Source organism: Leishmania donovani, chromosome 30 (genome assembly GCF_000227135.1).
Source record: "Leishmania donovani BPK282A1 complete genome, chromosome 30".
NCBI classification, from domain to species: domain Eukaryota; phylum Euglenozoa; class Kinetoplastea; order Trypanosomatida; family Trypanosomatidae; genus Leishmania; species Leishmania donovani.
The window spans coordinates 23,564-46,228 of record NC_018257.1 but is presented as its reverse complement, the minus strand read 5'-3'; the positions used below and the strand labels follow the sequence as shown (position 1 = coordinate 46,228).

General features: G+C 61.3%; 5 protein-coding genes across 5 annotated transcripts; all 5 read left to right on the top strand.

Moving 5' to 3' along the window:
• Positions 1-1,577: 1,577 nt before the first annotated feature.
• LDBPK_300130 (lysyl-tRNA synthetase, putative) lies at positions 1,578-3,188 on the top strand (the record flags this gene model as incomplete). Its single annotated transcript, XM_003862681.1, has 1 exon — positions 1,578-3,188. One exon carries the CDS (start codon positions 1,578-1,580, stop codon positions 3,186-3,188), a length of 1,611 nt encoding a protein of 536 aa, XP_003862729.1.
• Positions 3,189-4,010: 822 nt separating this feature from the next.
• On the top strand, positions 4,011-5,876 carry LDBPK_300120 (alkyldihydroxyacetonephosphate synthase; the record flags this gene model as incomplete). Its single annotated transcript, XM_003862680.1, has 1 exon — positions 4,011-5,876. One exon carries the CDS (start codon positions 4,011-4,013, stop codon positions 5,874-5,876), a length of 1,866 nt encoding a protein of 621 aa, XP_003862728.1.
• Positions 5,877-8,286: 2,410 nt separating this feature from the next.
• Positions 8,287-9,570, top strand: LDBPK_300110 (hypothetical protein, conserved; the record flags this gene model as incomplete). The annotated part of the gene is made up of 1 exon (XM_003862679.1): positions 8,287-9,570. One exon carries the CDS (start codon positions 8,287-8,289, stop codon positions 9,568-9,570), a length of 1,284 nt encoding a protein of 427 aa, XP_003862727.1.
• A 1,005-nt stretch (positions 9,571-10,575) lies between these two features.
• Positions 10,576-15,273, top strand: LDBPK_300100 (hypothetical protein, conserved; the record flags this gene model as incomplete). Its single annotated transcript, XM_003862678.1, has 1 exon — positions 10,576-15,273. One exon carries the CDS (start codon positions 10,576-10,578, stop codon positions 15,271-15,273), a length of 4,698 nt encoding a protein of 1,565 aa, XP_003862726.1.
• A 3,909-nt stretch (positions 15,274-19,182) lies between these two features.
• Positions 19,183-19,866, top strand: LDBPK_300090 (hypothetical protein, conserved; the record flags this gene model as incomplete). Its single annotated transcript, XM_003862677.1, has 1 exon — positions 19,183-19,866. The coding sequence occupies one exon, from the start codon at positions 19,183-19,185 to the stop codon at positions 19,864-19,866; it is 684 nt and encodes a 227-aa protein (XP_003862725.1).
• Between the last annotated feature and the right edge of the window lie 2,799 nt (positions 19,867-22,665).

Below are 22,665 nucleotides of genomic sequence, written 5' to 3'. Positions count from 1 at the left end.
CTTGTTCTCACCCCGTCGTGACGGCGCCGTTCTTCCTGTGCGTGTGCGTGTGGGGAGGGGGAAAGGGCACCAAGTCCGGCCCCTGCGTTTGCGTGTCGGTTTATGGTTGCATGACTGTGCCTGTAAGCGTGCATGCCAGCGAGCGCGCACACCGTGTGGGAGGAGGCCTCGATTGTCTCGCCACTTCTCGACTTGTGATCTTGATGGCGTCGTGCTGCGGTGCATTTTTGTCGGGCACAGGACGTTGACGAGGTTGTTTGTGCGCACCTCTGCTTAGGATACCGTACGCTATTCACTATGGATTCTGCGACGGAGACACGAGGGGACGAAGCTCCGCCCTCACCGCCGAGCTGAGAAGTGAACCTCTCCCTGCGGAAGAAAAAAAAACAGGCAAACTCCCTGAGGCCCCCCTCCCCCTCCCCCCCACCGCACACACGAACCCACCTGCGAAGAGGATGGATGTGGCGCACGCGCTCTCTCTGTGCGCGCGCGTCTCTGTGGCTGCGGATGCTCGTCCCTCCTCTCCACTCGAGGGTGCCGTTCATCGCCATGGGAGGACATGCCTCAGGGGTACGAGGGAAGGGGGCGGGGAGGCGTGGCGCAATGCCGCTTGCCGCCCACGCGCCTCACAGGAGATGAGAAGGGCAAGTAAGCGCCATCTTTGCATCACCTCGGCGCACACGCACGTACGCGCGCGCTTAGACATTTATGCACCCTTGCGCGTGCGTGAGAGAGTGAGAGAGACGTACCGCTTCTCTTGTCCTGCTTGCATGGCTTGGCTCACGTCGCTCTCGCCAACACCGACTCTCTGTGCGCGCTCATCGTCTTCGCCTCTTTTCTTGTCCTCGGAACCACACGGCCCACCTGCCATCCGTCACACGGCTGCACTCGGCCACCTGCTGGCTCTTCTTACGCATTCGGCCAATCCCCGCTCCTGCTCTGTGTGTGCATGCTCACGTTTCCGGGTCGCGCTTCGCGGCTGCGCAGGTTCTTTCACCCCTCCCTCATTTTTTTTCTCTCTGCGTCCTCGTCGACTCGGTCCGTCTTCGGTGAGTGCGGTGATGTACCGTGCCCCTAAAGCACTGACAGCGGCACTGCTGCCGCTCACCTCTTTAACCTTACAATACCGGAGAACATCTGCCGTCGTCCGCCAGGGAGCATCGACGACTGCCGACACTGTGCCACCGCCGGCGGAGGGGGCCGCCTCCAGCGCCTCTGCCTCTCCTCCAATGCCAGCACCGGGTTCCCACGCTGCCGCCGCCGCCGAGAGCGAGGCGCCGAGGAGCAAAGAGCGGAGGCGGAAGGGGCGCGATCGGGCCCCTGCCTCATCCGTTGTCCCCGCCACTCTTCAAGCCTCGAGAAGCCAGCGCGCCGGAGTCGCGACCAACACCGCACCGGCTGGTGCCTCTTTTCCACCGCCGCGTACCATTCTTGACTTCCCGAACGCGTATCAGCCATTCGACGCCGTCACGCCGCTCGCGGAGTTCCGAGAAAAGTATGACTACATCAGAGCCGATCAGCGGTGCAGCGAGGCACCTAGTGTGCGCGTCGGGGGCCGCATCGTGAGCATCCGCGACATGGGTGGTATTCTTTTCATCACCATCCGCAGCGGCGAAGCCCAACTGCAGGTGCTGCGGCAGGTGAACGAGTCCTTCACCAAGGCTGACCTGCGTGCCTTTGCTAGTACACTGCACACGGGCGACATCCTCGGTGCCACCGGCGTGCCGGGTCGCACCGCGAAAGGAGAGCTCTCCCTCTACGCGACGGAGGCCTCCATCTTGGCACCGTACGTCTGCACAGACCAGGCGCTGTGCCCCGACCTGAAGGGCTTCGTGCCGCTCACGGACACCGGCATCAAATACCGCTACCGCTTTGTCGACATGATGTCCAGCCCGTCCGTCGTGCAGCATTTCCGCAAGCGCCACGCCATCACGCGCGCTCTGCGCGACTTTCTCGACGCGCGCAGCTTCGTCGAGGTGGAGACGCCGGTGCTGCACTCCGTCGCCTCAGGTGCCAACGCGAAGCCGTTTGTCACGCACCACAACGCCAACGACGCGGATCTCTTCCTTCGGGTGGCCCCAGAGCTTCACCTGAAACAGTGCGTTGTGGGCGGCATGGAGCGCGTGTACGAGATCGGCCGCGTCTTCCGGAACGAGGACGCCGACCGCAGCCACAACCCCGAATTCACCACGTGCGAGTTCTACGCCGCCTATCACACCTACAAGGATCTGATGACCATGACGGAAGAGATCCTGCGCCACTTGGCGCTCGCGGCGAACGGCACCACCAAAATCACTGTGACGTCGTGCGTGGAAAAGAAGCCGGTGGAAATCGACCTTGCGCAGCCGTTTCGCCGCGTCAACGCGTACGACGCAGTGCAGGAGGCGGCCGGCGTCGAGCTGCCGCCCCCGACAGAGCTGAGTACGCCGCGTGGACTGGCATACATGTCTGCCATCATGCTCCGCTACAACATCCCGCTGCCGTCGGTGCGCACGGCTGCCAAGATGTTCGACAAGCTCATCGACTACTTCATCACTGATCGCGTGGTGGAGCCGACGTTCGTGACGGACCATCCGCTGTTCATGAGCCCGCTGGCGATGGAGCAGCGCACGCGGCCGGGGCTGTCGGCTCGTTTCGAGCTATTCATCAATGGCACCGAGTACTGCAACGCGTACAGCGAGCTGAATGACCCGCAGGAGCAGTACTACCGCTTTCAGCAGCAGCTGCTGGACAGGCAAACCGGCGACGACGAGGCGATGGCGCTGGACGAAACGTTTCTCAAGGCGCTGCAGGTCGGGCTGCCCCCAACGGCGGGGTGGGGGATGGGGATCGACCGCGTCGCCATGCTCCTCAACGGGTCCTCCACCATCCGCGAGGACATTTTGTTTCCGCTGCTCCGCCACGACGCCACGTCGCACGATGCAAAACGTCGGTGTAAGACGGCCTCTTTTTTCGGCTTCAACCACAACATGACGCTCTTCTGTCTCAACGCGCTCGAAGAGGAGATGCTGAAGCGCGCCGCTCCGACGGAGTCGCTCGAGAAGATTCGCCAGCTGCGCCAATGCCTGTCCACGATGCAGCAGCGCGACATGGTGACGTACGCGCCCGAGGATGGCGCACCGCGAGGGTGGCGCTATGAGGCAACCATGGCCGTGCTCCGCCTTTTCTGCTACCGCGGAAAGTACTGAGCTGCTAAGGGCAGAGCGGGTGGGTGGGTGGTATGGCGTGAGCGCTGCTTCGTTACGGCATTGCCCGCGCGGCGAACAAAGAAAGTGAAACAACTGCAGCTCCTCTGCTCACGTGCGCGTCTGCCTGTGCGCGCGCGCCGCCTCGTATTCTGTTGCGCGCTCGCTTATAGCATAATTAGGTGACTGCACTTCTCCAAGCATCTGCCGTCTGTGTGCGTGCGCATGCGCGAATGCGAGAGCTGCATCGCATGGCGTGTGTGTGGGCGCTGACCGCGTCGTGGTTCTGTTCCAGCGTCGTCTCCGACGTCGCACGCCGGCCCTTCTTTTTCGCTGCATGCGCCCCATGCGTCTCTTCTCCCTTTCTGTGCTCCCCTCCGCTATTTTGCTCTGCCTTGTGCCGCACCGTACTTCGTTCTCCTGCTGATATCTGTGTCGCCGCGAGTCTCTGCCGTGTGCCTGTCTCCAGCTGATAGAATTATTCGCACCATCATCATCTCTGCTTGTTTGGTTCTCTTGTGTCTGCGGTGCCCACTCTATCCCTGACCCCTTCTTTTCGCCTTGACTTGTGCTGCCTTTCCCCGCGACACGAGAAGGGTAGAGTGCACTGAGACGCACACCGCAGCCGGACTGACGACTGCACTCGCCTGCACCCTCACTCACTCCCCTCTTCGCCCACTCTCTCCACGGAGCAGACATCCTAAGTCACGTGCCCACCTGCTCCCCGATTCACGAGCACGTTCTCGCGAGCCCAGCAGAAGAGGGTGGTTGCGCGACGTGCACAGCCCGAGGCGACAAGAAGAAGCGATAAAAACGTAAGACAATATGCCCGCTGACGAGGCGCAGGCGCCCATCCAGGCGGAGGTGTATGATCGCCTCAAGTGGAATGGGTGGGGTGTCGAGGGTGTCCAGATGCAGATCGACAGCGAGAACCCGCTCTGGGTGCGCCACGTGGATGGCAAGCCCATCAAAAACTTGCTCGAGTTCCTCTACCAGGAGGTCAGCGGCGGAGTAGGTCCAAAGGAGATCCCGCCGCTGTCGCCGAGCATCCCGCTCGAGCAGGCGCTTGCAAGGCTCAACAAGCCGAACATCAACGAGGCCTTCATGAAAGACATCTCCGCGGTGCTGGAGAAGAGTCAAATTCGCCCTGACGGCAAGAGCCGCCTGTGCCACATCGTGGGCAAAAACTACCGCGACCTGTGGCGTGTGCGCAAGGGCATGGTCGAGCACACTCCAGACTGCATTCTGTTGCCGAACAGCCACAAGGACTGCGCCGAGATTATGGGACTGGCGCACAAGCACAACGTGGTCGTTATTCCTTTCGGTGGCGGCACCAACGTGACGGGCGGCGTCGAAGCAGACCCCTTCGAGCGTGCCCGCATGATCGTCTCCGTGGACATGCGCCGCATGAATCGCATGATATCGATTGACCGCGAGTCGCGTCTGGCCACCTTTGAAACCGGTGTGCTTGGCCCCGACCTGGACGAGCAGTTGTTCCGCCACGGCTTCATGCTCGGCCACGACCCCGACAGCTACATGTACTCAACCCTCGGCGGATGGATTGGTGCACGTGGCAGCGGGGCCATGTCGAACCAGTACGGCGACATTGAAGACATGGTGGTGGCTGTGAAGGTGGCAACGCCGACGGGCATCATCGAAACCCCGACCACGTCCCGCACGTGTGGTGTGGACCTGAACGGGCTCTTCATCGGCTCCGAAGGCGCCTTCGGCATCATTACGGAGGCCACCATCAAGCTGGAAACCATCCCGGAGAAGAAGCTATACGAAGGCTACCTGTTCCCCACTTTCGAGGCTGGTTTCAGCGCCTTCTACACGTGCACCGCCAAAGGAATTCATCCGTGCACGATGCGCCTGTACGACGAGGACGATTTTCGTATGAGTATGGCGATGAGCACCACCAAACACAGCTTCCTTCAGCGCCTGGTGAGTACGGGTGTCAAGTCCTTCCTTGAGAGGTACCGCGGCTGGAGCCTGCGCCGCATAAGCCTAGTGATTGTTGGCTTTGAGGGAACGCCGGATCGCGTCAAGTTCCAGCGCAGCGAGACGGCTGCAGTCTTCAAGCAGTACGGTGGCGTCGGTATCGGCCGCGGCGCGGGTGACACGTGGCAGGATAAGAAGTACGACCTGCCCTACATACGCGACTTCGCCCTGTCTCTCTCGCACTGGGCGGACGTCTTCGAGACGAGTGTTCTCTATTCGCAGGCGATCCCGTGCTGGCGCGCAGTGAAGGCCGCTGTGCGGCAGGTGTGGAAGGAACACGGACACCGCGGCTGGATTGGATGTCACACGGCCCACCAGTACAAGTACGGCTGCTGCCTCTACTTCACCTTCGCGAGCGCACAAAAGGACGACATGGACATGAAGATATTCCTCGCCATCAAGAAGCGCGCGACGGAGGCGATGCTGGCGCACACCGGAAACCTCACTCATCACCACGGCATCGGCTACGAGCACGTGCCGTGGATGAGCCGCTACATGGGGCCTAATGCGATAGACCTCCTCTTTGCTGTGAAGAAGAAAGTGGATCCAAAGAACATCTGCAACCCTGGCAAGTTGCTGCCGTCGCCTCCGCGGGAGAACGAGAGCGCCGCGGCGCTGAAGGCACGCCAGCAGAGGGAGTTGATGTTCGACAAGATGGGTGTGCCAGGAGCCGTCGCGTCGCACCTTTAAGCCGTCGGAAGGTGAGGGCAGGGATGTGTGTCCGTGATGCAGGCGCCGGGCAGCTTGCTGTCACATTCCTGTACGCGCTACTCCGTAGTTGCCTCGGGCAGACTCGGCGATTCGCTTCTTCTTCCTTTATTTCTAGTGCGTGCCAGGCGGAGCCATGCGCAGCAGCAAGGCCACACAAGTGGCCGGTGTCACGTTCCACGCGGAGACTTTCTCCTTGGTCCACCACCCCCTTCTTTTCTTCCTCACGCTGCCTCGCCCGTTCCCGTTGTCGCTCTTGACGCGACGAACCTTCCCCGGTGCTTGCCAGTGCTCTAGCGGACTCTTTTCCTCCTTGCCCAGCGATAGAGGTCGCCATTGCTGCGAGGAGGACAGCCACGCAGCCGCTTCACGTGTGCGCTGCTTTCATCCTCTTCCCTTGCCGCGTTCTGCACCCAAGTCGTGCACAGACGCGGGTCGGGGGGCCCCTTCATTCTTTTCATTCAGCCTTCGTGCTTCCCTAGCGATGAGGCACACTGCTCAGTGCGTGGCATCCAGGGCCCCGTGCACTTCCACTCGGGGTGGGGAGGCCAGGCCCCCCCCTCCCCCCCCCTTAACCCAGCCAATGTCGAGCCACCTCTGGTGGTGATAGGGGCAAGTGTCTGTGACGTAGGGAAGGCCCGCGCGATGTTTCTCTACTGGTGCTGGTGGCCAGGTCCTGGATGGCGTTGCGTTGCGGCAACCTGCGACAGTGCACAGGTTTGTGCCGTTCACGTGCTGGACGGAGTACCGGCCCAAGTCGCATGTACCCCGCCCCCGGCCCTCACACTTTGGCCGCTGGTGCTCGGAGGCCTGAGCCGCCCCGACGGGGATTCACCACATAGAGACCAGCATGATAGGGTGCGGCTGCGAGGCGACATGCGAAGCAGGTGAGTGGCCAGAGTTTGAGGCAGGGGCCGGGCTCTCAGATGGCCGAGTCGGCGCATTGCTGTTGCACATGTCGAGGGCTGCTTCGCACCACGCGGATGGTGGCCTGTGACGGGGCCGGGCGGGGGAGGGGGGAAGGAGGTCAGCGCGGTGTTTAACTAATGCTGTACGGCGGTGAAGCGGACACACGTTGGCAAGACGTAAAACCCAATTTGAGTGTTCTATCTTTTGTCGCCTCTTTCCTCCAGCCGACTCGTGGGCTGGTCGCATGCACTGTGGCAGGTCGGTGGTGGCCGCGCTGCCGGGGTGCGAGTCGTGAATTGCGGCCTTGCGCTGTCTGCGTTCATGGGTCTAATGCTGCATTGGCCCATCTGCGGTGATAGTGAGGCAGGTGACGCCACGCTTTTGTTTTATGTTTGTGCATCCCTCATTCCTATGTATGTGGGTGCTTGTGTGGAGCTTATTTCCCCCTGTTGCCAGCTGAGGCTGGCTCGGGCGTTTTCGGCCTCCGTGTCTTTCTTTCCTCTCGCCCTGCCCCGCCTGTGGGCCCCCCTTCTCGGTCTCCCTTCAGGCTCTCACGCGTGGTTGCTCCTCCCCTTGCCGTCGTCCTTCTCGCGTATCGTTTTTGGCTCTCGTCTGATGTGCATCGCCGTTGGTGGGTATGTGCGCAGGCGAGTGGCTAGCCAGTATGTGTGCCTGTGAAAGGAGGAGAGGCTGCGGCCTATGCTATGAAAGTGCACCAGCACGCCCACACGCATCACTCGGGGACAGGACGAATGCGCGGCGCTTTTGGGGCTCTGCAACACGACGCTAGTAGATAGCAAGAGATACAGCGCAGATAGACAGCAAAGACACTTTTATTCTTCTCTACGCGGTGATGCGCGGATGACGGAGTGTCGGCACTCGCGTCACTGCCGCGCATATTGCGGTTGCTGGAGCAGCTACCTGCCTGCCCCGTCGGGGGTTTGGATGCTTTGGTCGCTGTTTTCGAAGTTACACTGCCCGTGTGTGCTGTGCGAGTCGCTGGTGGGCTTGAGTGCACAGCCGTGCGAAGAGTTGTGCTCTTTCGTGTTGCATATCGGCACCGAGTGGGTTTCTCTCGGAGGCGACTCTGCGCGCTGTCTCTGTTCACCATCGCCGCTGTACCCCGCGGCATGTGGCCCGCCTCCACTAGGCGAAAAGAGCGACCTCATCGTATCTCTCCGTATCTCTCCGTTCTGTGTTTGCTCTCCACCAATTCGTGTGCATGTGCCTCAGAGAATGCGCTACGCCGGCCGCCTGACACTGTCTGCGCATCATAGCACGCATCCACCCATACACATACACACATACGAACTCGTACACTCAAAAGACGCCCCCCTCTCTCTCTCCCCACTCTCCCCCTTCCCGTCCGCATCTCTCTTAGTTGCCCTTCCTTGTGTCTTTGTAGAGGGGTGCGCAAGCACGAAGCGCGCCGTTGATTCCTTGTTGGTGCGCATCATGCGGTGACGGTGAGTGCGCAGAGACGATGGACACGCAGGGAATCTGCGCCATCTCGGAGTACGTCGCACGGGGCCATGACAGCGGCGTCGTGTGGGCGTGGTGCGCAGCGAGCCCTGCAGCGTTCGCGGCCGTGATAAGCTCCCCCTCCCGCACGCGGCAGGCCGCTCACGAGAGAAGTGTACACTACCTTCCCTCCTACGAGCAGAAGAGCGGCTGCGTGTGCACTGTACGGGTGGACCGCATGGGCATCACTCTCAACGACTTTCACCACCGCGTGCCGCCGTGGCTCGTGACGTGGCACACACAGCTACTTTTCCGCCTCTTCGGGCCCGCGGGTGTGGCGGTGCACGTGACGGACCTAGACAGCCTCGTGCTGGACTCGCTGCTGTCCGCCTGGGAAGGCACGCCCGTGCAGGTAACCGCCTTGACGTCGCGGCATCGTCTCAGCACCTGCGTCTCAGCCCACAGGCGCAGCACTGGCCGCGTCTTTTCTGCCCTTTCGGGGCTGCAGGACCTTGTTCTACTGCCTTCTCCGAGCGTGCATGGCTCTCTGGCTGTGGCTAAGTACGCGCCTCTCTTGCGCCGCGTCACGGCGAGTAAGTGTTGTGTGGAGTGCTTGAAACCGCTTAGTCAGCTCCAGCACCTGCAGGAGGTGCAGCTGTCCCAGACACTGATCCGCGACGCGGAGCTCCGCATTTTGGCGCAGCTTCCTCTCCTTACCACCCTTGACGTGTCTTCCTGTCCACACTTGTCCAGCCTTGAGCCCCTCGCCTGTGCCGCCTCCCTTCGAATACTGCGCGCTTCCAGCTGCGAGCGGCTCATGCTCGTGGCACAGCTCGGCACCCTCGCGACGCTGCGGATAGTGGACCTGTCGGGCAACGTGTTTCTCCCCACTGAGTTCGCGACGTTCATAACGCAGCCCACCTTGCACCTCCAAACCGGCTACTTTGCGCACATGCGCTGGCCTCGTGACGACCCGCCGCCGACGCAGGTGCTGGGCTCCGTCAAGCACCTCCACCTCTCCTACGGCACGGTGCCAAACATTCGCTGGCTGTGCGGCGCGCACAGCCTGGAGCAGCTCTGCCTGGACCACACAAACGTAACGGCCGTCGAAATGGCGGTTCTGGTGCAGCACACACCGCTCCTGTCTGTCCTATCACTTTCGTACTGCGAGCACCTGCACACAAACCTGGACTTTACCCGTTCGCTGCGCTTCCTCGCGACGCTCACCATAACACGCAGCAGCCTACCTTATCCTTTCCCAGAGCTCGTAGAGCTGCAGCAGTCCCTGTCGCTGACGCTCTCCTGAAGCGCCGCGGCGGAGTTTGGGCCATGCTGCGCATGGCAGATCCTAGCGACGATTTTGCTGGAACGTGCGCAGGCACGGGCTTGCTGATCTCTCAGCGCACCATCAAGGCCCTTACGCGGGTCGTTTCCCAAAGGCGTTCTTCCTTCCTCTTGCACTCTGGATGAGCGCAACGACGGCGCGACACTCGTCTGCTGTTCTGACGTCAACTCAGCGTCGCGTACGGACCCGCTGAAGAGCTGCAGCGGGTTTGTTTTTGCTTCGTCGTCGTCGCAGACGCAAGCGGCTGAGCTGACATGACCGTGCGCCGCCGCATCTCGAAGCGTTATCTCAGTAGACGCGATCACCTTAATAGGCTACAGCGAGTCGCACTAGTGCCCACTGGCTCCACGGGAGATGAGCACGACTGCGCTGCCGTAGCTTCCTCCCCGCCAGCGTGTACGACAGTGGGCGTGTATTCGTTTGCCTCGGTGTGCGCCGCTGCACACCGCCGAGTAGTTGCTTTTCCTTCTCTCGTCATGCAGGCGGCTTAATGTTGTGCGCGCCGGCTTCTCGATGACCCAACCTGCCTGCACACTGCTTCCACTGAATGACCCCTCTCTCTCTCTCTCCCCTCTCCCCCCTTTCGCGCACATGTGCACGTCTTGCCCTTCACATGGGGCCAGAGACACTAGAGAACGAGAAGGAAACAGGGCAGGAATAACGACTGGCGGTGATGGGGCTTAGTGCATCAGCGGTACCCTCTCTCTCATTTCCCTTGTGCTGCACGCCCAGCCGCTTCGCTGGTCCGCACGCCCAATAGAGCCCGCTCGCACAGTCGTCATCACGAGGGCCAGGCGCACCGCCTCCTGCTCCGCTCTTCGCCACGCCAAGCTTCCCCTTCTCGCGTTTGCGTTTGCTCTTCTTTCTGTTCGGGGCGGCGCCTGCTCTTGTGTGACGAGTCGGCAGCGCTTCTTGCGCCTCTCCTCTTCCCCGGCTGCATCCTCGACAGTTCTCCTCCTCGGCATCATGAACGCTGCACACGACCTCTACATGGAGTGCTGTCAACGGCACGGCGTGAAGCCAAACAGCGACATCGAGGCTCAGGTGATGGCGTCGGATCTCCTTCACATGCGACTGATCGATGCCTCGCACACCTTCCTCGGCCGCCTTGGCGTGCTCGCCGTGCTCTCGCTCGTGCGGCAGCATCGGTGCATAGAAGAGGTGCGCCTGCCCCAGAACAGCGTTGATGAGACATGCATGAGTCTTCTGGCAGACATTATCACCGACGCCCACCCGAGTCTGCGCAGTGTCGACGTCGCCGGCAACCTCCTTTCCACACCAGCTATTCGCCGAGTGTGGGCGGCGGCCCGGCAAAACACGCGCTTCACTCACCTCGTCCTGGAGGGCTGCGGGGTGACGGACGAGTGGGTCACACGGCTGCAGACAACGCTGCGGGCTAACGAGGATATGGAGCTGCACGGCTACGAGCCATATGGCATACCGCGCAGCCCTCACTCGTGGCACACCGTCTTTCTCTTAACTCTTGGCGCCCGCGAGGCGGTGCAAGAATACTGCGAGAAGTGCCTGCCTGCGGTGAACAAGTACATGGCCGCAGCGCGAGTCCGCGTGGCGGCCCTCACCCTCAGCGAAGGGGACTCGGCGGAGCAGGTCGAGTCCAAGCTGGCGCGGTGCCAGGACGCTTTCAACCATCAACTGACGTGGTGCGTTGCCCTCCTCGGCGCCGAGCCGTTCTCGAAGCCACAGCTGTCTGCGCTGGCACAGGTGCTGTGCCAGAAGCCGCCGTCCCAACTCCCACTGCGTGACAAGATGGGAAAACTGCGGCCCCGCGTCTACCGTGCGTCGCGCTCCTTCTTCTGCTACACGCCGATGTCATGGGAGGTGTCGGGCGGCGTCAACGACGTGGTTCCGGCAAGCCAGTGGCTGCGCAGTGCGGGCTGCGCCGGAGCCGCGTGTTACGAGTCCCTCACGGCGACGGTGACCGTGCCGGCGGCGGTGATGACACCGAGAAACCGAGTGGTGCGCTGGCAGAGCGACCTCTTCACCTCCCTTCAGATGACGTTCCGGGAACCCGCGGTGGACGGGAGTACGCCAGCCGTCGTGCACGCGGACGAGGTGCAGGGCCTCGAGGCGTCGCAGCTCTTCTACACCAACGCCGACGAGATCGATATGGTGCGCGGCTTTGTGCTGTGTGGCCGCTTTCACCCCAAAAAGACGGCGCTCGTGCTGGGGTACGTCTCTGGCCCCTACCGAGACAGTAGCTCCCCATTCATTCTCTACGGCGCCGGCTGCATTGGCAAGAGTAGCATCCTGTGCAACGTGGCGAGTCTGCTGTGGGAGGGGCGGCCCAGCGTGGGTGGCGAGGTGCCGGCGCGCGTGGTGTGCCACGTCGTGGACGTCGATCACTGCAGCGTTGCCGTGTTTTTGTACCGCCTTCTTCACCTCTTCGCCCCTGGGAGCACCCTTTGGTTCACCAGCGTTGATGCACTGGCGGAGGGTGTGCGGGATGCGATCCGCACCTACGCCGGACCAACGGTAGCTCTGTTGCTGGGCCGCATCGACCTGCTCGACACATGTGGGTGCCACTGCAGCATACTGGCAGCGTGGCTGCCGCATATCCTCCCCCAGGCGGTCCGTATCGTGGTGTCTCTCGACACCGAGAGCCCGGTGCTCCCGCTGCTGCGTAAGCGCATGCCGCAGCCTTTCGAGTGCTTGTGCCCGCCCATGGCGGACATAAACTCGCTGCAGCTCTTCAAGACGTATCTGAAGGAGAGAAACGTGGTGCTGCCCGGGATGGACATGTCTGAGCTCAAGTCACGCGGGGCCCTCGGCATGTCAGAGAAGAGCTACCTGCAGAAGGAAGAGGCTCTGACGGTGCTATACCCGCGCCTGGCTTCGTCGTATGCGCACCACCTCTTGAACACCGGGAGCGACGTTGAATCCGAGTACGAGGCGCACCTGCTGATCGAGGGCGCGCTGCCACCGACAGTCGCGGAGCTAGTACAGTCGCTGCACGACAAGGCTGTGATGCTGCATCCGCAGATCACTGTGGAGACGCTGCTCGTACTGGTTTCTCTGGCCCCTTTGCCGGCCTCGGAGCTGGTGTACATCTGCGAGGAACTGGGCTCGTGCCCCCGCCACACCACCCTTTCTGCCTTGCTGATGCTGTCGGACATGGGCCTCTTCCTGTGGTACAAAGATGCCACCGCCCATGTCGCCCACCCGATCCTCAAGACGCTCTTTTTGGATATCTGCCGCGAGCACGTGCCGCGACTCAGTGTGTTGCTAGAGTCCCACCTGTACAGACTCGTCGTCACCTACAGTGCGGAGGTGCCGCATGCGTTTTGGCACCTGGCGCCTTTGATGATGGAAAACGGCAACATGCGGCAGGCAGTGCAACTGCTGTGCAACCCGCTGCTCGTGGACGCCATGTTGCGGCGCGGGCCGGTGCACCGGCTGCACGTACTGGATGCGTTTCTGCATCTCCTGCAGGCGCGGACGTTACTGCGTGAGGTGGCCTCCCTTGTTGGTCCGCCTGTGCCGCAAGTGATGGCCGAGGGCCCTCTCATGTGCTGCCTCCGCGAGGTGGCGAACTACTCCTCCGACCTCTACCAGACGGCGCTCCTGCGCCGCTCCTTCTCGCCGTATGCTTCCGCAGAGGCCGCGACGAAGTGCATTACCCCGCAGCTGTTTCTGCGACCCCTTAACGATGGCCAGGAGAACACCGCCACGGTGTCGGCGCGCGTGAGTGAGGCGTGCTCGTGGTGCCACTGCAGAGGCGGCTGTGTGGTAGCAGCCACTAACGAGTCCGTGTTTGTGTTCACCTCAGACCTCGGCAAGCCCATCGCCGAGCTGCACATGCCCTTTGAGCGGCAGAAGCGCATCACGGGTGTACTTCACGCAGCCGGCACACGCGTGCTGGTGGCGAGCGAGACGCAGGTGCTTGTCTGGGACTACGAAAGCAACCTGAACTTCCTCTTCGCTGACATAAGCATTGAGGCGCGGGCGACGAATCTCGACACGTTCGGCTCCCTGCTCGTGGCCACCAGTACCGCCACAAACCAGCTGTGCCTCATTGATGTGCTGAAGAAGCGCATTGTGCGGGAGCTGCCGGACATGGAGGAGGGCGTTCGCCAGCGTGGTTTCTTCTGCGGCAACCGTCTACTGCTGCTCAGTCGCTGCTGCCTGTGCCTCTACGATGAAGAGATGAAGGAGTACGTCGCCTTTACACACGACAGCCTCGTGACCACCGTTAGCTGTAACCGCGACGGCCGCGTTTTGGTGTCGTACGCCGGCACATACCTGCACGTCTGGACCTCCGCCGGTGAGCTGCTGCACCGCATCGACGTTGGGCCCGATCCGCTCGTGCGGCTGCGCATGAGTGCCACTGGTGCCCACTATGTGACTCAGCAGGGCACCATTCTGCAGGTGTGGCGCACTCTCGCCGGAGCCGCATGCAGCACCCTGCGCAGCCCCTTCAGCGTGGACTCGGATATCGAGTACGTCACGTTCACAGAGGACTCTGCGAAGGTGGTGGCGCGCTCTGGGCCTTACATTGTCGTGTGGGACCCAGATAAGGGAAGCCTCATCGGCGCCGAGTCGGCCCCTGTGGGCCTCATACAGCACGTGGCAGTGCATGATTCCAACGTGTTCGCGACCACCACCACCGGCGACGTTCATTCGTGGTCGTTGGAGCGAGGACTCTCCTCTATAGACCAGGTCAAGGAGGGACAGCGCACCACCAACATTCTGCGAAACGCCAAGGTATCGACGCAGTCGGTGCGGAGCGTCTCGACGAACCGCGCAGGGACCCTTCTTGTGACGGTGGATGCAGCGCACTACCTGCGGCTCTACTCACTCATCACCGGGGCACCGATCGAGCACACCGTCGGGCGCGTGCGGAGCGCGGTGGCGGTGGGGCCCGATATGGTAGTTTTTATGCCGCAGGAGGCGAGCCACCTCGGCTTCTACTACCTGGGAGGGAAGACCCAGCTTGACAAGCGCGCGCTCCCCAAGACCGCGCTGCCAGAGGCGGACTACGCCCTCTACGTGTCCCCTGACGAGCTCTGCGTCGGCGTCACGGTCCATCAGTGCCACCACAGTCGCACGCTCATCTACGAGGTGGAGAGGGGCGAGACCACGTTGTGCCAGCTGCTGGGCCACGCAGGTCGGATCATCGAGGTGAGCTTCTTTGGCAGCTTCGCCTTTACGGTTGGTGAAAAGGACGCGTGCGTCCGGCTCTGGAGTCTCTCGCGCAAGGCGGAGCGCACGTCCTATACGCATCCCTGCCCACTGGTAGCTGCCGCCGGCAATGGATCGGGGATGCTTTTTTGCGTGGACGCCGAGGGGGCCGTCGTGCGTTTGCATGTCGACAACATCGTCTCTGTGAAGCACGCCGCCCTCGTCGTCACGAGCCTGAAGCTTCACGCTGCTGTGCCGCTTGTGCAAGCAAGCGCCATCCTGCAACTGTCCGTGTATAAGAATTACCTCATCCTGGTCCGGGCCACGGGCGAGCTGCTGCTGCTGGACACGCTGTGCGACGACGTCGGCCACCGCGTTGCCTTCCTCGATTGCCAGCGCGTGTGTGTGTGTACCATCAAGGACGCCCCTGTGCTCCTCACCGGCCACGGCCAAGGCAAGGTGATACTGAACTCGCTGCTGCACGCCGGCGTGAGAGAGAAGAGTCGCAGGTCTTCAGGACGGTAGGCGCCGCACTGCCATGTGTCTGGGCGTTTCTGTGTGTGTGTGTGTGTGTGGGTGTTGTTTCTCAGATGTAAAGTACGCTGACTTCGCCGCAGGAGGGGAGGAGATCGGTGGCACATCAAGCCAGCACTGCCACATTGGCCGGTGGCGTGGATGTCGATGCCGCGGTGGTTTGCACCATGGCCAGATGTCTGTTTGACGTGCCCTCGCCTTCCGCTCTTTCTTCGTTGTGTGTCTCCTCGTTTTGTGGAACCGCAATTGCCCGCTTCTCTTCGTCCCCCCTCCCCGCGTGCTTGTTTGTGTGCACCTGTCTCCCGTACACACGCACACCCATCGAGCACAACAACAAGCGATGCCCCGCCGTGAAACGCGTGCGCCGTGTGCTCTGCGCTTCTCGGCGCGCGGCGACGGCCATCATAATGCCAGAGGGAGAATCAAGCTCCGACAGTGACGGTCCGCATGAAGGGTTCTCGCAATGGGGCCGTGTAGGTCTCTCCGTTACCTCCGCTCCCGTTCCCCATCGACCGTCACCGCACGTGGCACGTGTAGGGGAGGGGGCAGGCGCGGCGCATCTTTCTTTGCGGCTGCTTCGCCCTCAGGCTCGGTGGAGCTCCCGCGAAACAAAAAGGTATCATGAACACGCGTGCGCACGTGCACCCAGGAGTGTGCGGTGCATTTACTTCATCTGCTTCTCTCTGTCTCGAAACCTCTCATGCGCTTACTGTGCTACGCAAACGCCCGCACACGCGCATAGTTCAACAGATAAACACCCATACGCACGTACACATATATCTCTGTACATCCATGCGTACGTGCAGTATAAACCGATAGGTATCTACCCACATAGACACACACACACACACACACACACACACACTTGCCCCCATCGACCTTAGTCTGAATCCGAGATTTAGTAGAGCTTCCCGCACAGGCGCACACATACATACACACATACGCATACACACACATATATATATATATATATATAAAGATATATAGACGTGCACCAACGCGTACATCTTCTTTCCGACATTTTGGTATTTTTACACATTTTTTTCTTGACATTCGCCTCAGCCTGGCCTTTCCTGCCGCCGTTTCGGTCGCTGCGGCTGGGAGAACGGAGTCCTCCCCACCACCACCACCACACACAGACACAAACACAACGAAAAGAAGGCAAACGAGGCATCGGAAGTAGAGGGTCTCTCTTCTCATCGTCTCTCTCCCTGTGCATCTTCTCCGCCACTTTGAGAGTCGGTGGCGTCGCACCCTTTACTTCTGTGCATACGAAGGCGCGTACCCGCGTTTGGCAGAGAGTAGCCAGCAACCATGCACCAGCGTCTGCTGCGGCCAGGCTGCATGAAGCGGTTGCGGGAGGATGAGGCTGGGGCTGATGCGCACGAAATGCACGCTGCTCCGATAGACCACCTCTTGGCCACTCCGCCACGTAGCACGAACGGACTGGCCTCGCTGATTCCGTCGAACCCGTTTGTGGCGCCGGTGCAGAACTCCCGCTCACCGTCCGTCTGCACCACCATCGGCACCGACGGCGGCCTGTCCGAGGACAGCGTCTTCATCTTAGACATCAGCAGTCACAGCTGCTCCTTCCCTCGTCGACGTACATCCGCGGCGGTGCCAAGTGAGGCGGAGGTGAATCAGTGGCAGCGGGAACTGAACGACTTCTTCAGGAAGCTAGATGAGCAACCGCTCCGGATTGCACCTCAATAAGCTGGGGAGGGAGCGGGAGACGGCGCGGCAGCGTTCACCAATGAAACCAGAGCTCCCACACACGTCGAGCAGCGCAAGAGGGGGGAGGTGGTGGAACAGCCGGCGTGACAAGGCAGCGCGAGGGAGCGGGAGGGTTGGCGAATGGAGAGATGCAGAACGGACCGACAAGGTTTCGGGCGATCGACGCGCTCACCATTTCCAGTAATCCGCCACCGAAAGCGCCTTATGGGAGAAAGGCAGTGAACTAAACGGAGTCTGCTGCTGTGCGCGTGCGTGGACGGCACTCGCCTGACGCTTGCCTATCTTCTTCGAAAACCTCCTCGTGCCCTCTTTCAAACAACTCTTGGGGCCCTAGCTCCACCAGCGCCGCGGCTGACGCGCGCTCTCTTCAAACGTAGACATCAGGAGGTCGAAAAGGGGTGTGATGCTGATGCTGCGGAGTACGAGCTCTTTTTTCATTTTCTTGGGATAGCAGAGTTGCGATTTTTCTCATGTGCCGCCTCACAGACGCCCTCTTCTCCCCTCCCCTCCCCTCACGCCCGTTGCGCCTCTCTTCGCACACCCGCACGCGCACCCGCTCATAGACGGTATATTCGTAGATGCATGCCAGCAGTTTTTAAAGTAATGTTTTCACCTTCTTTATTTGTTAGCCTGAGCAGTGAACTCCCCAACCGTTGTGACGAAGAGAAGTCGTGGAAACCAAAACGAACGGCAGTGGCCCTCAAGAGCCGCATAGATGGAGTCCGTAGCGCCTTGTGCTCACCCCAAATCTCTCTCTGCTTCCGTCCCCGTCGCAGCCGCGAGGCACACTTTCCGGCCTCCTCTAATCGCTTGTGGACCCCTTGCCTACACCTCACACTCCGAAGTACCCTGGCCGCGAGTACTCGCACACACACACACACGCATATATATATATATAGGGCACACTGCTCACACCTCTCGCACCCCATCAAGAGCGAATGGGGCAGTACACACGCGACGAGTGGTCGCTGTAGCGGCGCTGCTTCACTGCCCCCCCCCCCCCGATGCCACGCGTCGCGCTCGGTGTGCGCGTGCCGGGCTCGGGTCTGGATGGGCGGTCGCATGCTCACGGTCTGCGGACCCGATGGCGAGGGGGGTCTCCCTCGACGAGCGCACCCGCGTCTCCGTGCAGATCGCACCCGGGGTCACCCTGGGGGACTTGACGCAGGCGTCTGCGACGACGGCTGCAGGAAGCGCAGGGCTTGTCGGCGCGGATGCATTCCACGCTGGCGCACCGGGCACATGTAGCAATGGCAGGTCCAGGCTGCGCCTTCTACGTAGCCACCCTGCTAAAAACGAAAGGAAATGCACGATTTCCCCTCTTCTCACCTGCGTGCGATTTTATCCTGTTTTTCGTTTCCATGGCTCACACACGCACACACACACACACACACACACACACACACGTATGCTCCTGCCCCCTCCCCGACCATTGGCTTCACCCACTCGCTAATGAGTGCTCGACGATATCGGTGAGTACACCTGCACTTTTGTCAACCAGAAACGAAGGACACAACAGAGGCGAAAGAAAAAAGAAACGTTGCTCTTTCCCTACCCTGCTCAGAGGCGGAATGTGTCTCTGTCGGCCGACACCGACGAAGAAGCGGGGAGGGGTATCGCGGGGAAGCGCGAGCGACGTGCTTGCTTTGTGCGCCGACGTATGTCACCATGCATGCGTGAGTTCTCCCTCATTGCACTTCCTCACTGTTCTCTCTCTCTGTGGCCATGGTGCCCCATCTCTCTATCACTGCGTCTTCGTTGCTGCACTCTCTTTCCGCCAACTTCCTCAACGCCTCACCCTGCCCTCACACTCGCCTGCTTCACTGCGTTGACGCAAAGTAGTTACGCCTTCTCTCTCCCTCCTTGCGTTTTTCTTGGCTAATACACACCTGCTGCCTGTGCGTCCGTTGCACCTGCGCAGCTCTCATCCAGCGTTGTCTCTCTCTCTCTCTCCACACCCTTCTTCCGCCGGCCTTCGTCACCGCGTTTTTCGCATCCCGCCGGTGCCGTAAGCGTTGCCGTCGTTTTGTGATTCGTCTTGTTACTCTGCCACCGTCCCCACGACAGCTGCACGGAGGGAAAACGGCGCACCAGGACAAAGTGCTGCGGTCTTCGACATACGACGGAACGGCACCCGCTTGTGTATCGCTGTGTCGCCTGCCAACCATGCCGCGCGACGACTTTGACCGCCGCCGTCTTCGCGCTCTCTACGAACGCAACCGCCGTCGCGTTTCGGCGCTGGCGGACGCCCGTGACCGCCGTCGCGGTGGCGAGGACGACTACGCTGCGCCGCGCCGCTATGTCGTGAGCGAACGCCGGACCCGAATCGAGGGCTTTGGCCGTGGTGGCGCTCAGGTGAGCCGCGTGGTGCGGCGCGCGCGTGGTGGCCGCGATGAGCCGCGCTCGCGCCGGTTCAGCGACCGTGGCATCTTCCGCCGCAACGTCCGCGATCGCTTCCGTCGTGTTGAAGATTTTGAGGGTGAGGAGCGCCGCGAGCGGTTCCGAGAGGTGCGTGCGAGGCGCGGCGACGGACGTCGCGTGGAGGGCCGACGCTTCGGCGAGGCGCGTCGTCTGCGCCTGCGCATGCGTGGCACCCGCGCTGGTCGTGTTGACCACCGCCGCGCTGAGGTGGACGGGCGTCGCCAGCGCGAGGAACGCGTCAGTGACGGACGCCGCCGCCAGGAGAGTGGGCGTCGGAACAATAACAACCAGGGCAACCGCGGCGGTAACAAGCAGGGTAGCCTGTCGCGCAACAACCAGCCTCAGCGCAACAACAAGCCTCAGCGCAGCCGCGAGCCGCAGATCACTCGTGAGGAGTTGGACCGTCAGCTGGAGAGCTACCGTAGCTAGAGGATGACGGACAGTGAGGGAGTGGCAAAAAAGTGGCGTCAAAGGAGCGGGGCGAGAGTAGAAGCGCGAGCCGAGGCTGGCGGTGCTGGAAAACGCGCTTCACCGCCACCGCCCTTCGACATGGCGCCTTCGCTCTCTCTCTCTATCTTGCTTCAGTCGCGGAGAGCAGTTGCTCTTCTAACATGGGCAGGAGGCGACGGCACAGGAAATGGGCGAGCGACGGCTGCGGCCGGGTGGCGTTCGCCTTGTTGTTTCCCACCCCCTTATCCTCTCTCTCTCCCGGATCGCGAGACAGCCGTTCAGAGGACCGCCTCGCTGCTCCTATAAACGAGAAAGGAAGGTGGGTGCATGCCTTGTTTTGTTTTCTGTTTTGTATGTTCTTGGCCACGCACACACGCATACGCGCGTGCCATCACCACTGGATGGACGAAGGCGGTGCGGCACGGGGGGAGCGTCGGTGTTGCGCGCTCCCGTGACGTCGGCTGAGCAAAGTGACGAAGGCAGTGCTCGGCCCCCACGGCCTTCTCTCAGTTGCAGGTGGGCGACGGAGCCTGCTGTTGCGTGTCGAATCGCACGTCGCCGAATACATGACGAGGGGAAGGGAGCGTTGGACGCGAAGAGAAGGTGGCGGGTGGACTGGATCGCCCACCTTCTCGACGAAAGACAATCGGCTGACCGGCAAAGGCAACTGAGGTCGATTCGAGGGCTGCAAAGAGCCGAAATAGACGTGAAGCGGGAGGATTGCATGCGGCTCGATGTCTTCGCTCCGAGCAGCCGCTGCTCTGTCCCCTTTCCTCTGTTGAGTAGATTGCACGTATAGCTCTCCCGCTAGCCACGACTTTCTCCGGCTTCGGTCTCCCTCGTTAGTTTTTCGTCCTTAAGGCTGGGCGGATGGGTGACGAGGGTGGCGCGGGCTGGCGGCGTGCGCATCGCTGATGGAAGCGGCACGACGTGGCCTCGTTTCTGCGCACCCGCAGAGTTGGTGCGTATGATGAAGGAGCGCTGCTGCTCCAGATCCCTCGTAGACACACCGCCAAACGGCGTGAAGACGATCTTTCTGTCTCCCGTGCACCAGTCTGGTTCTTCCGCCACGCCCTGCTCCTCTTGTCACGGCGCAGTCCTGTCCCTCCTTCCCACCACAATCCAAGCGAGCTTGACGTAGGCGATCGCACCACTGCCGTCGCACAGCCGCCTCAGCCCTCGTGCACGTGTGGGTGTATTCGCGCGTGTGCGCGTGTGTCTCTCAGCGTTTGCAGGCGTGTATGGACGGATTCGATATGAAAACAAATCAACACTCAAGTAGACCCGACGAGGGCGAAGGACATCGTGATGGAGGGCGCGGCAGCAGCAGACCTCAGCTCCCTTGCCCCTTGCCCCGCTTCCTTACCAGTGACGCACGCGCGTACCCGCGCCACGACATGTCCTCGAAAAGCTCTATGAGGCGTGAAGAGTGAAGGGCAGAGGAAGAGGACGCGCAAACCAGTGCTTCCGAGCAGACATTCCAGCGCCCCCTCATTCTCGGCCTCGCCTACCTCCTCGACAACTGCAGCGTGGTGGGGCGGGCGAGGAGCGCCACCAAATCTCTCCACGACGCGGCGAACAGCGAGCGGAGCAGCTACACACACTCTCAGGCAGACGCGCGTTCGCGCGTGTAGGTGTGTCGTTTTGCGTATCCACACTGCGCAGCAGCAGTTCTGTGGCGTACGGGCTGCGCTCTTTCCCCCTCCTCTTACAATCTGCAAGATCGGTGCGACTCACACGGTATACGGCGAATCAGTGCCACACACGAGCCACTCCCACCTCCCTCTCCTTGCGGACGTGAGGAGTGTGCAGGCGTTCGCACAAGCACGATCTCGACGGGTGAGCGTTGATGTGCACCTTCTGGGACTGATACGAGCGGGCAGGGAATAGAGCTGGAGAGATAGCGAGAGGTGATTTGTGGAGTGCGGTGGGCTGATTGACACCTATCTGATGCCTTCTTTCTCTGCTCGCACACATAAGGGCGAAGAAGAGGCTGGTTCTCGCGTGGTGCGCCGCTCCGACGTGTCAGCGCCATGCTACGGCCTGCAAGCGCCCCCACACCTTCCGCTTCCCTTTTCTTCTCACCTTCTCTTGACTTTCCATTCACGGTATATATATATATATATATATTTCGTTGCTGCGTAGGCTCGGCTTTCGGCTCACCCCTGCTTGTGCGCCTTCTCTTCCTCAGTCGTTTTTCAACTGAGCACTGCAGTGATGACAGGTGCGTTGATGAGGTAGTGGTGGTGGTGGTGGGGGGGCCGGTGCCGTGTGGGCGGCACCCCATGCACTCGCCTTCCACCGTGAATGCCATCCTTGCAGGAGGCGGCACAAGCGGCGCCGAGGCTCTTCTGGTCTCTTTTTCTTATGGCCTGTTCGTTTCCCGGAGCCTGCGTTTTCCTTCTTTGTGCTTCTGCACATCCGCCCTGTCGCGGCTGCCGCTCTCTCATCAGGTGCAATGTGGGGATGCTTCGATACGCACATCTGCCCGGAGCTGCGCGGCGACCGTCGTTAAGGACACGTATTAAACATGCGTGGAGCGTATGTTGTGCCGGGGCAGCACATCTTGTTGTATACGTGACTCCGTTCTTGTTATCCTTCTTGCTTTGAGGGGGGCCGATGCGGGTGCGTATGGGCATTCTATAGCACGGCAGACCCTATGTGGCAGCGCCACGATCCACGCCTAGCCATTCGATGTCTCTCCGCTGCGCACGCAACCTCACGGCACTGCTTTTCACGCACTGCGGAAGGTCCACGTTGCTGGGGGCGTGAGAAGCA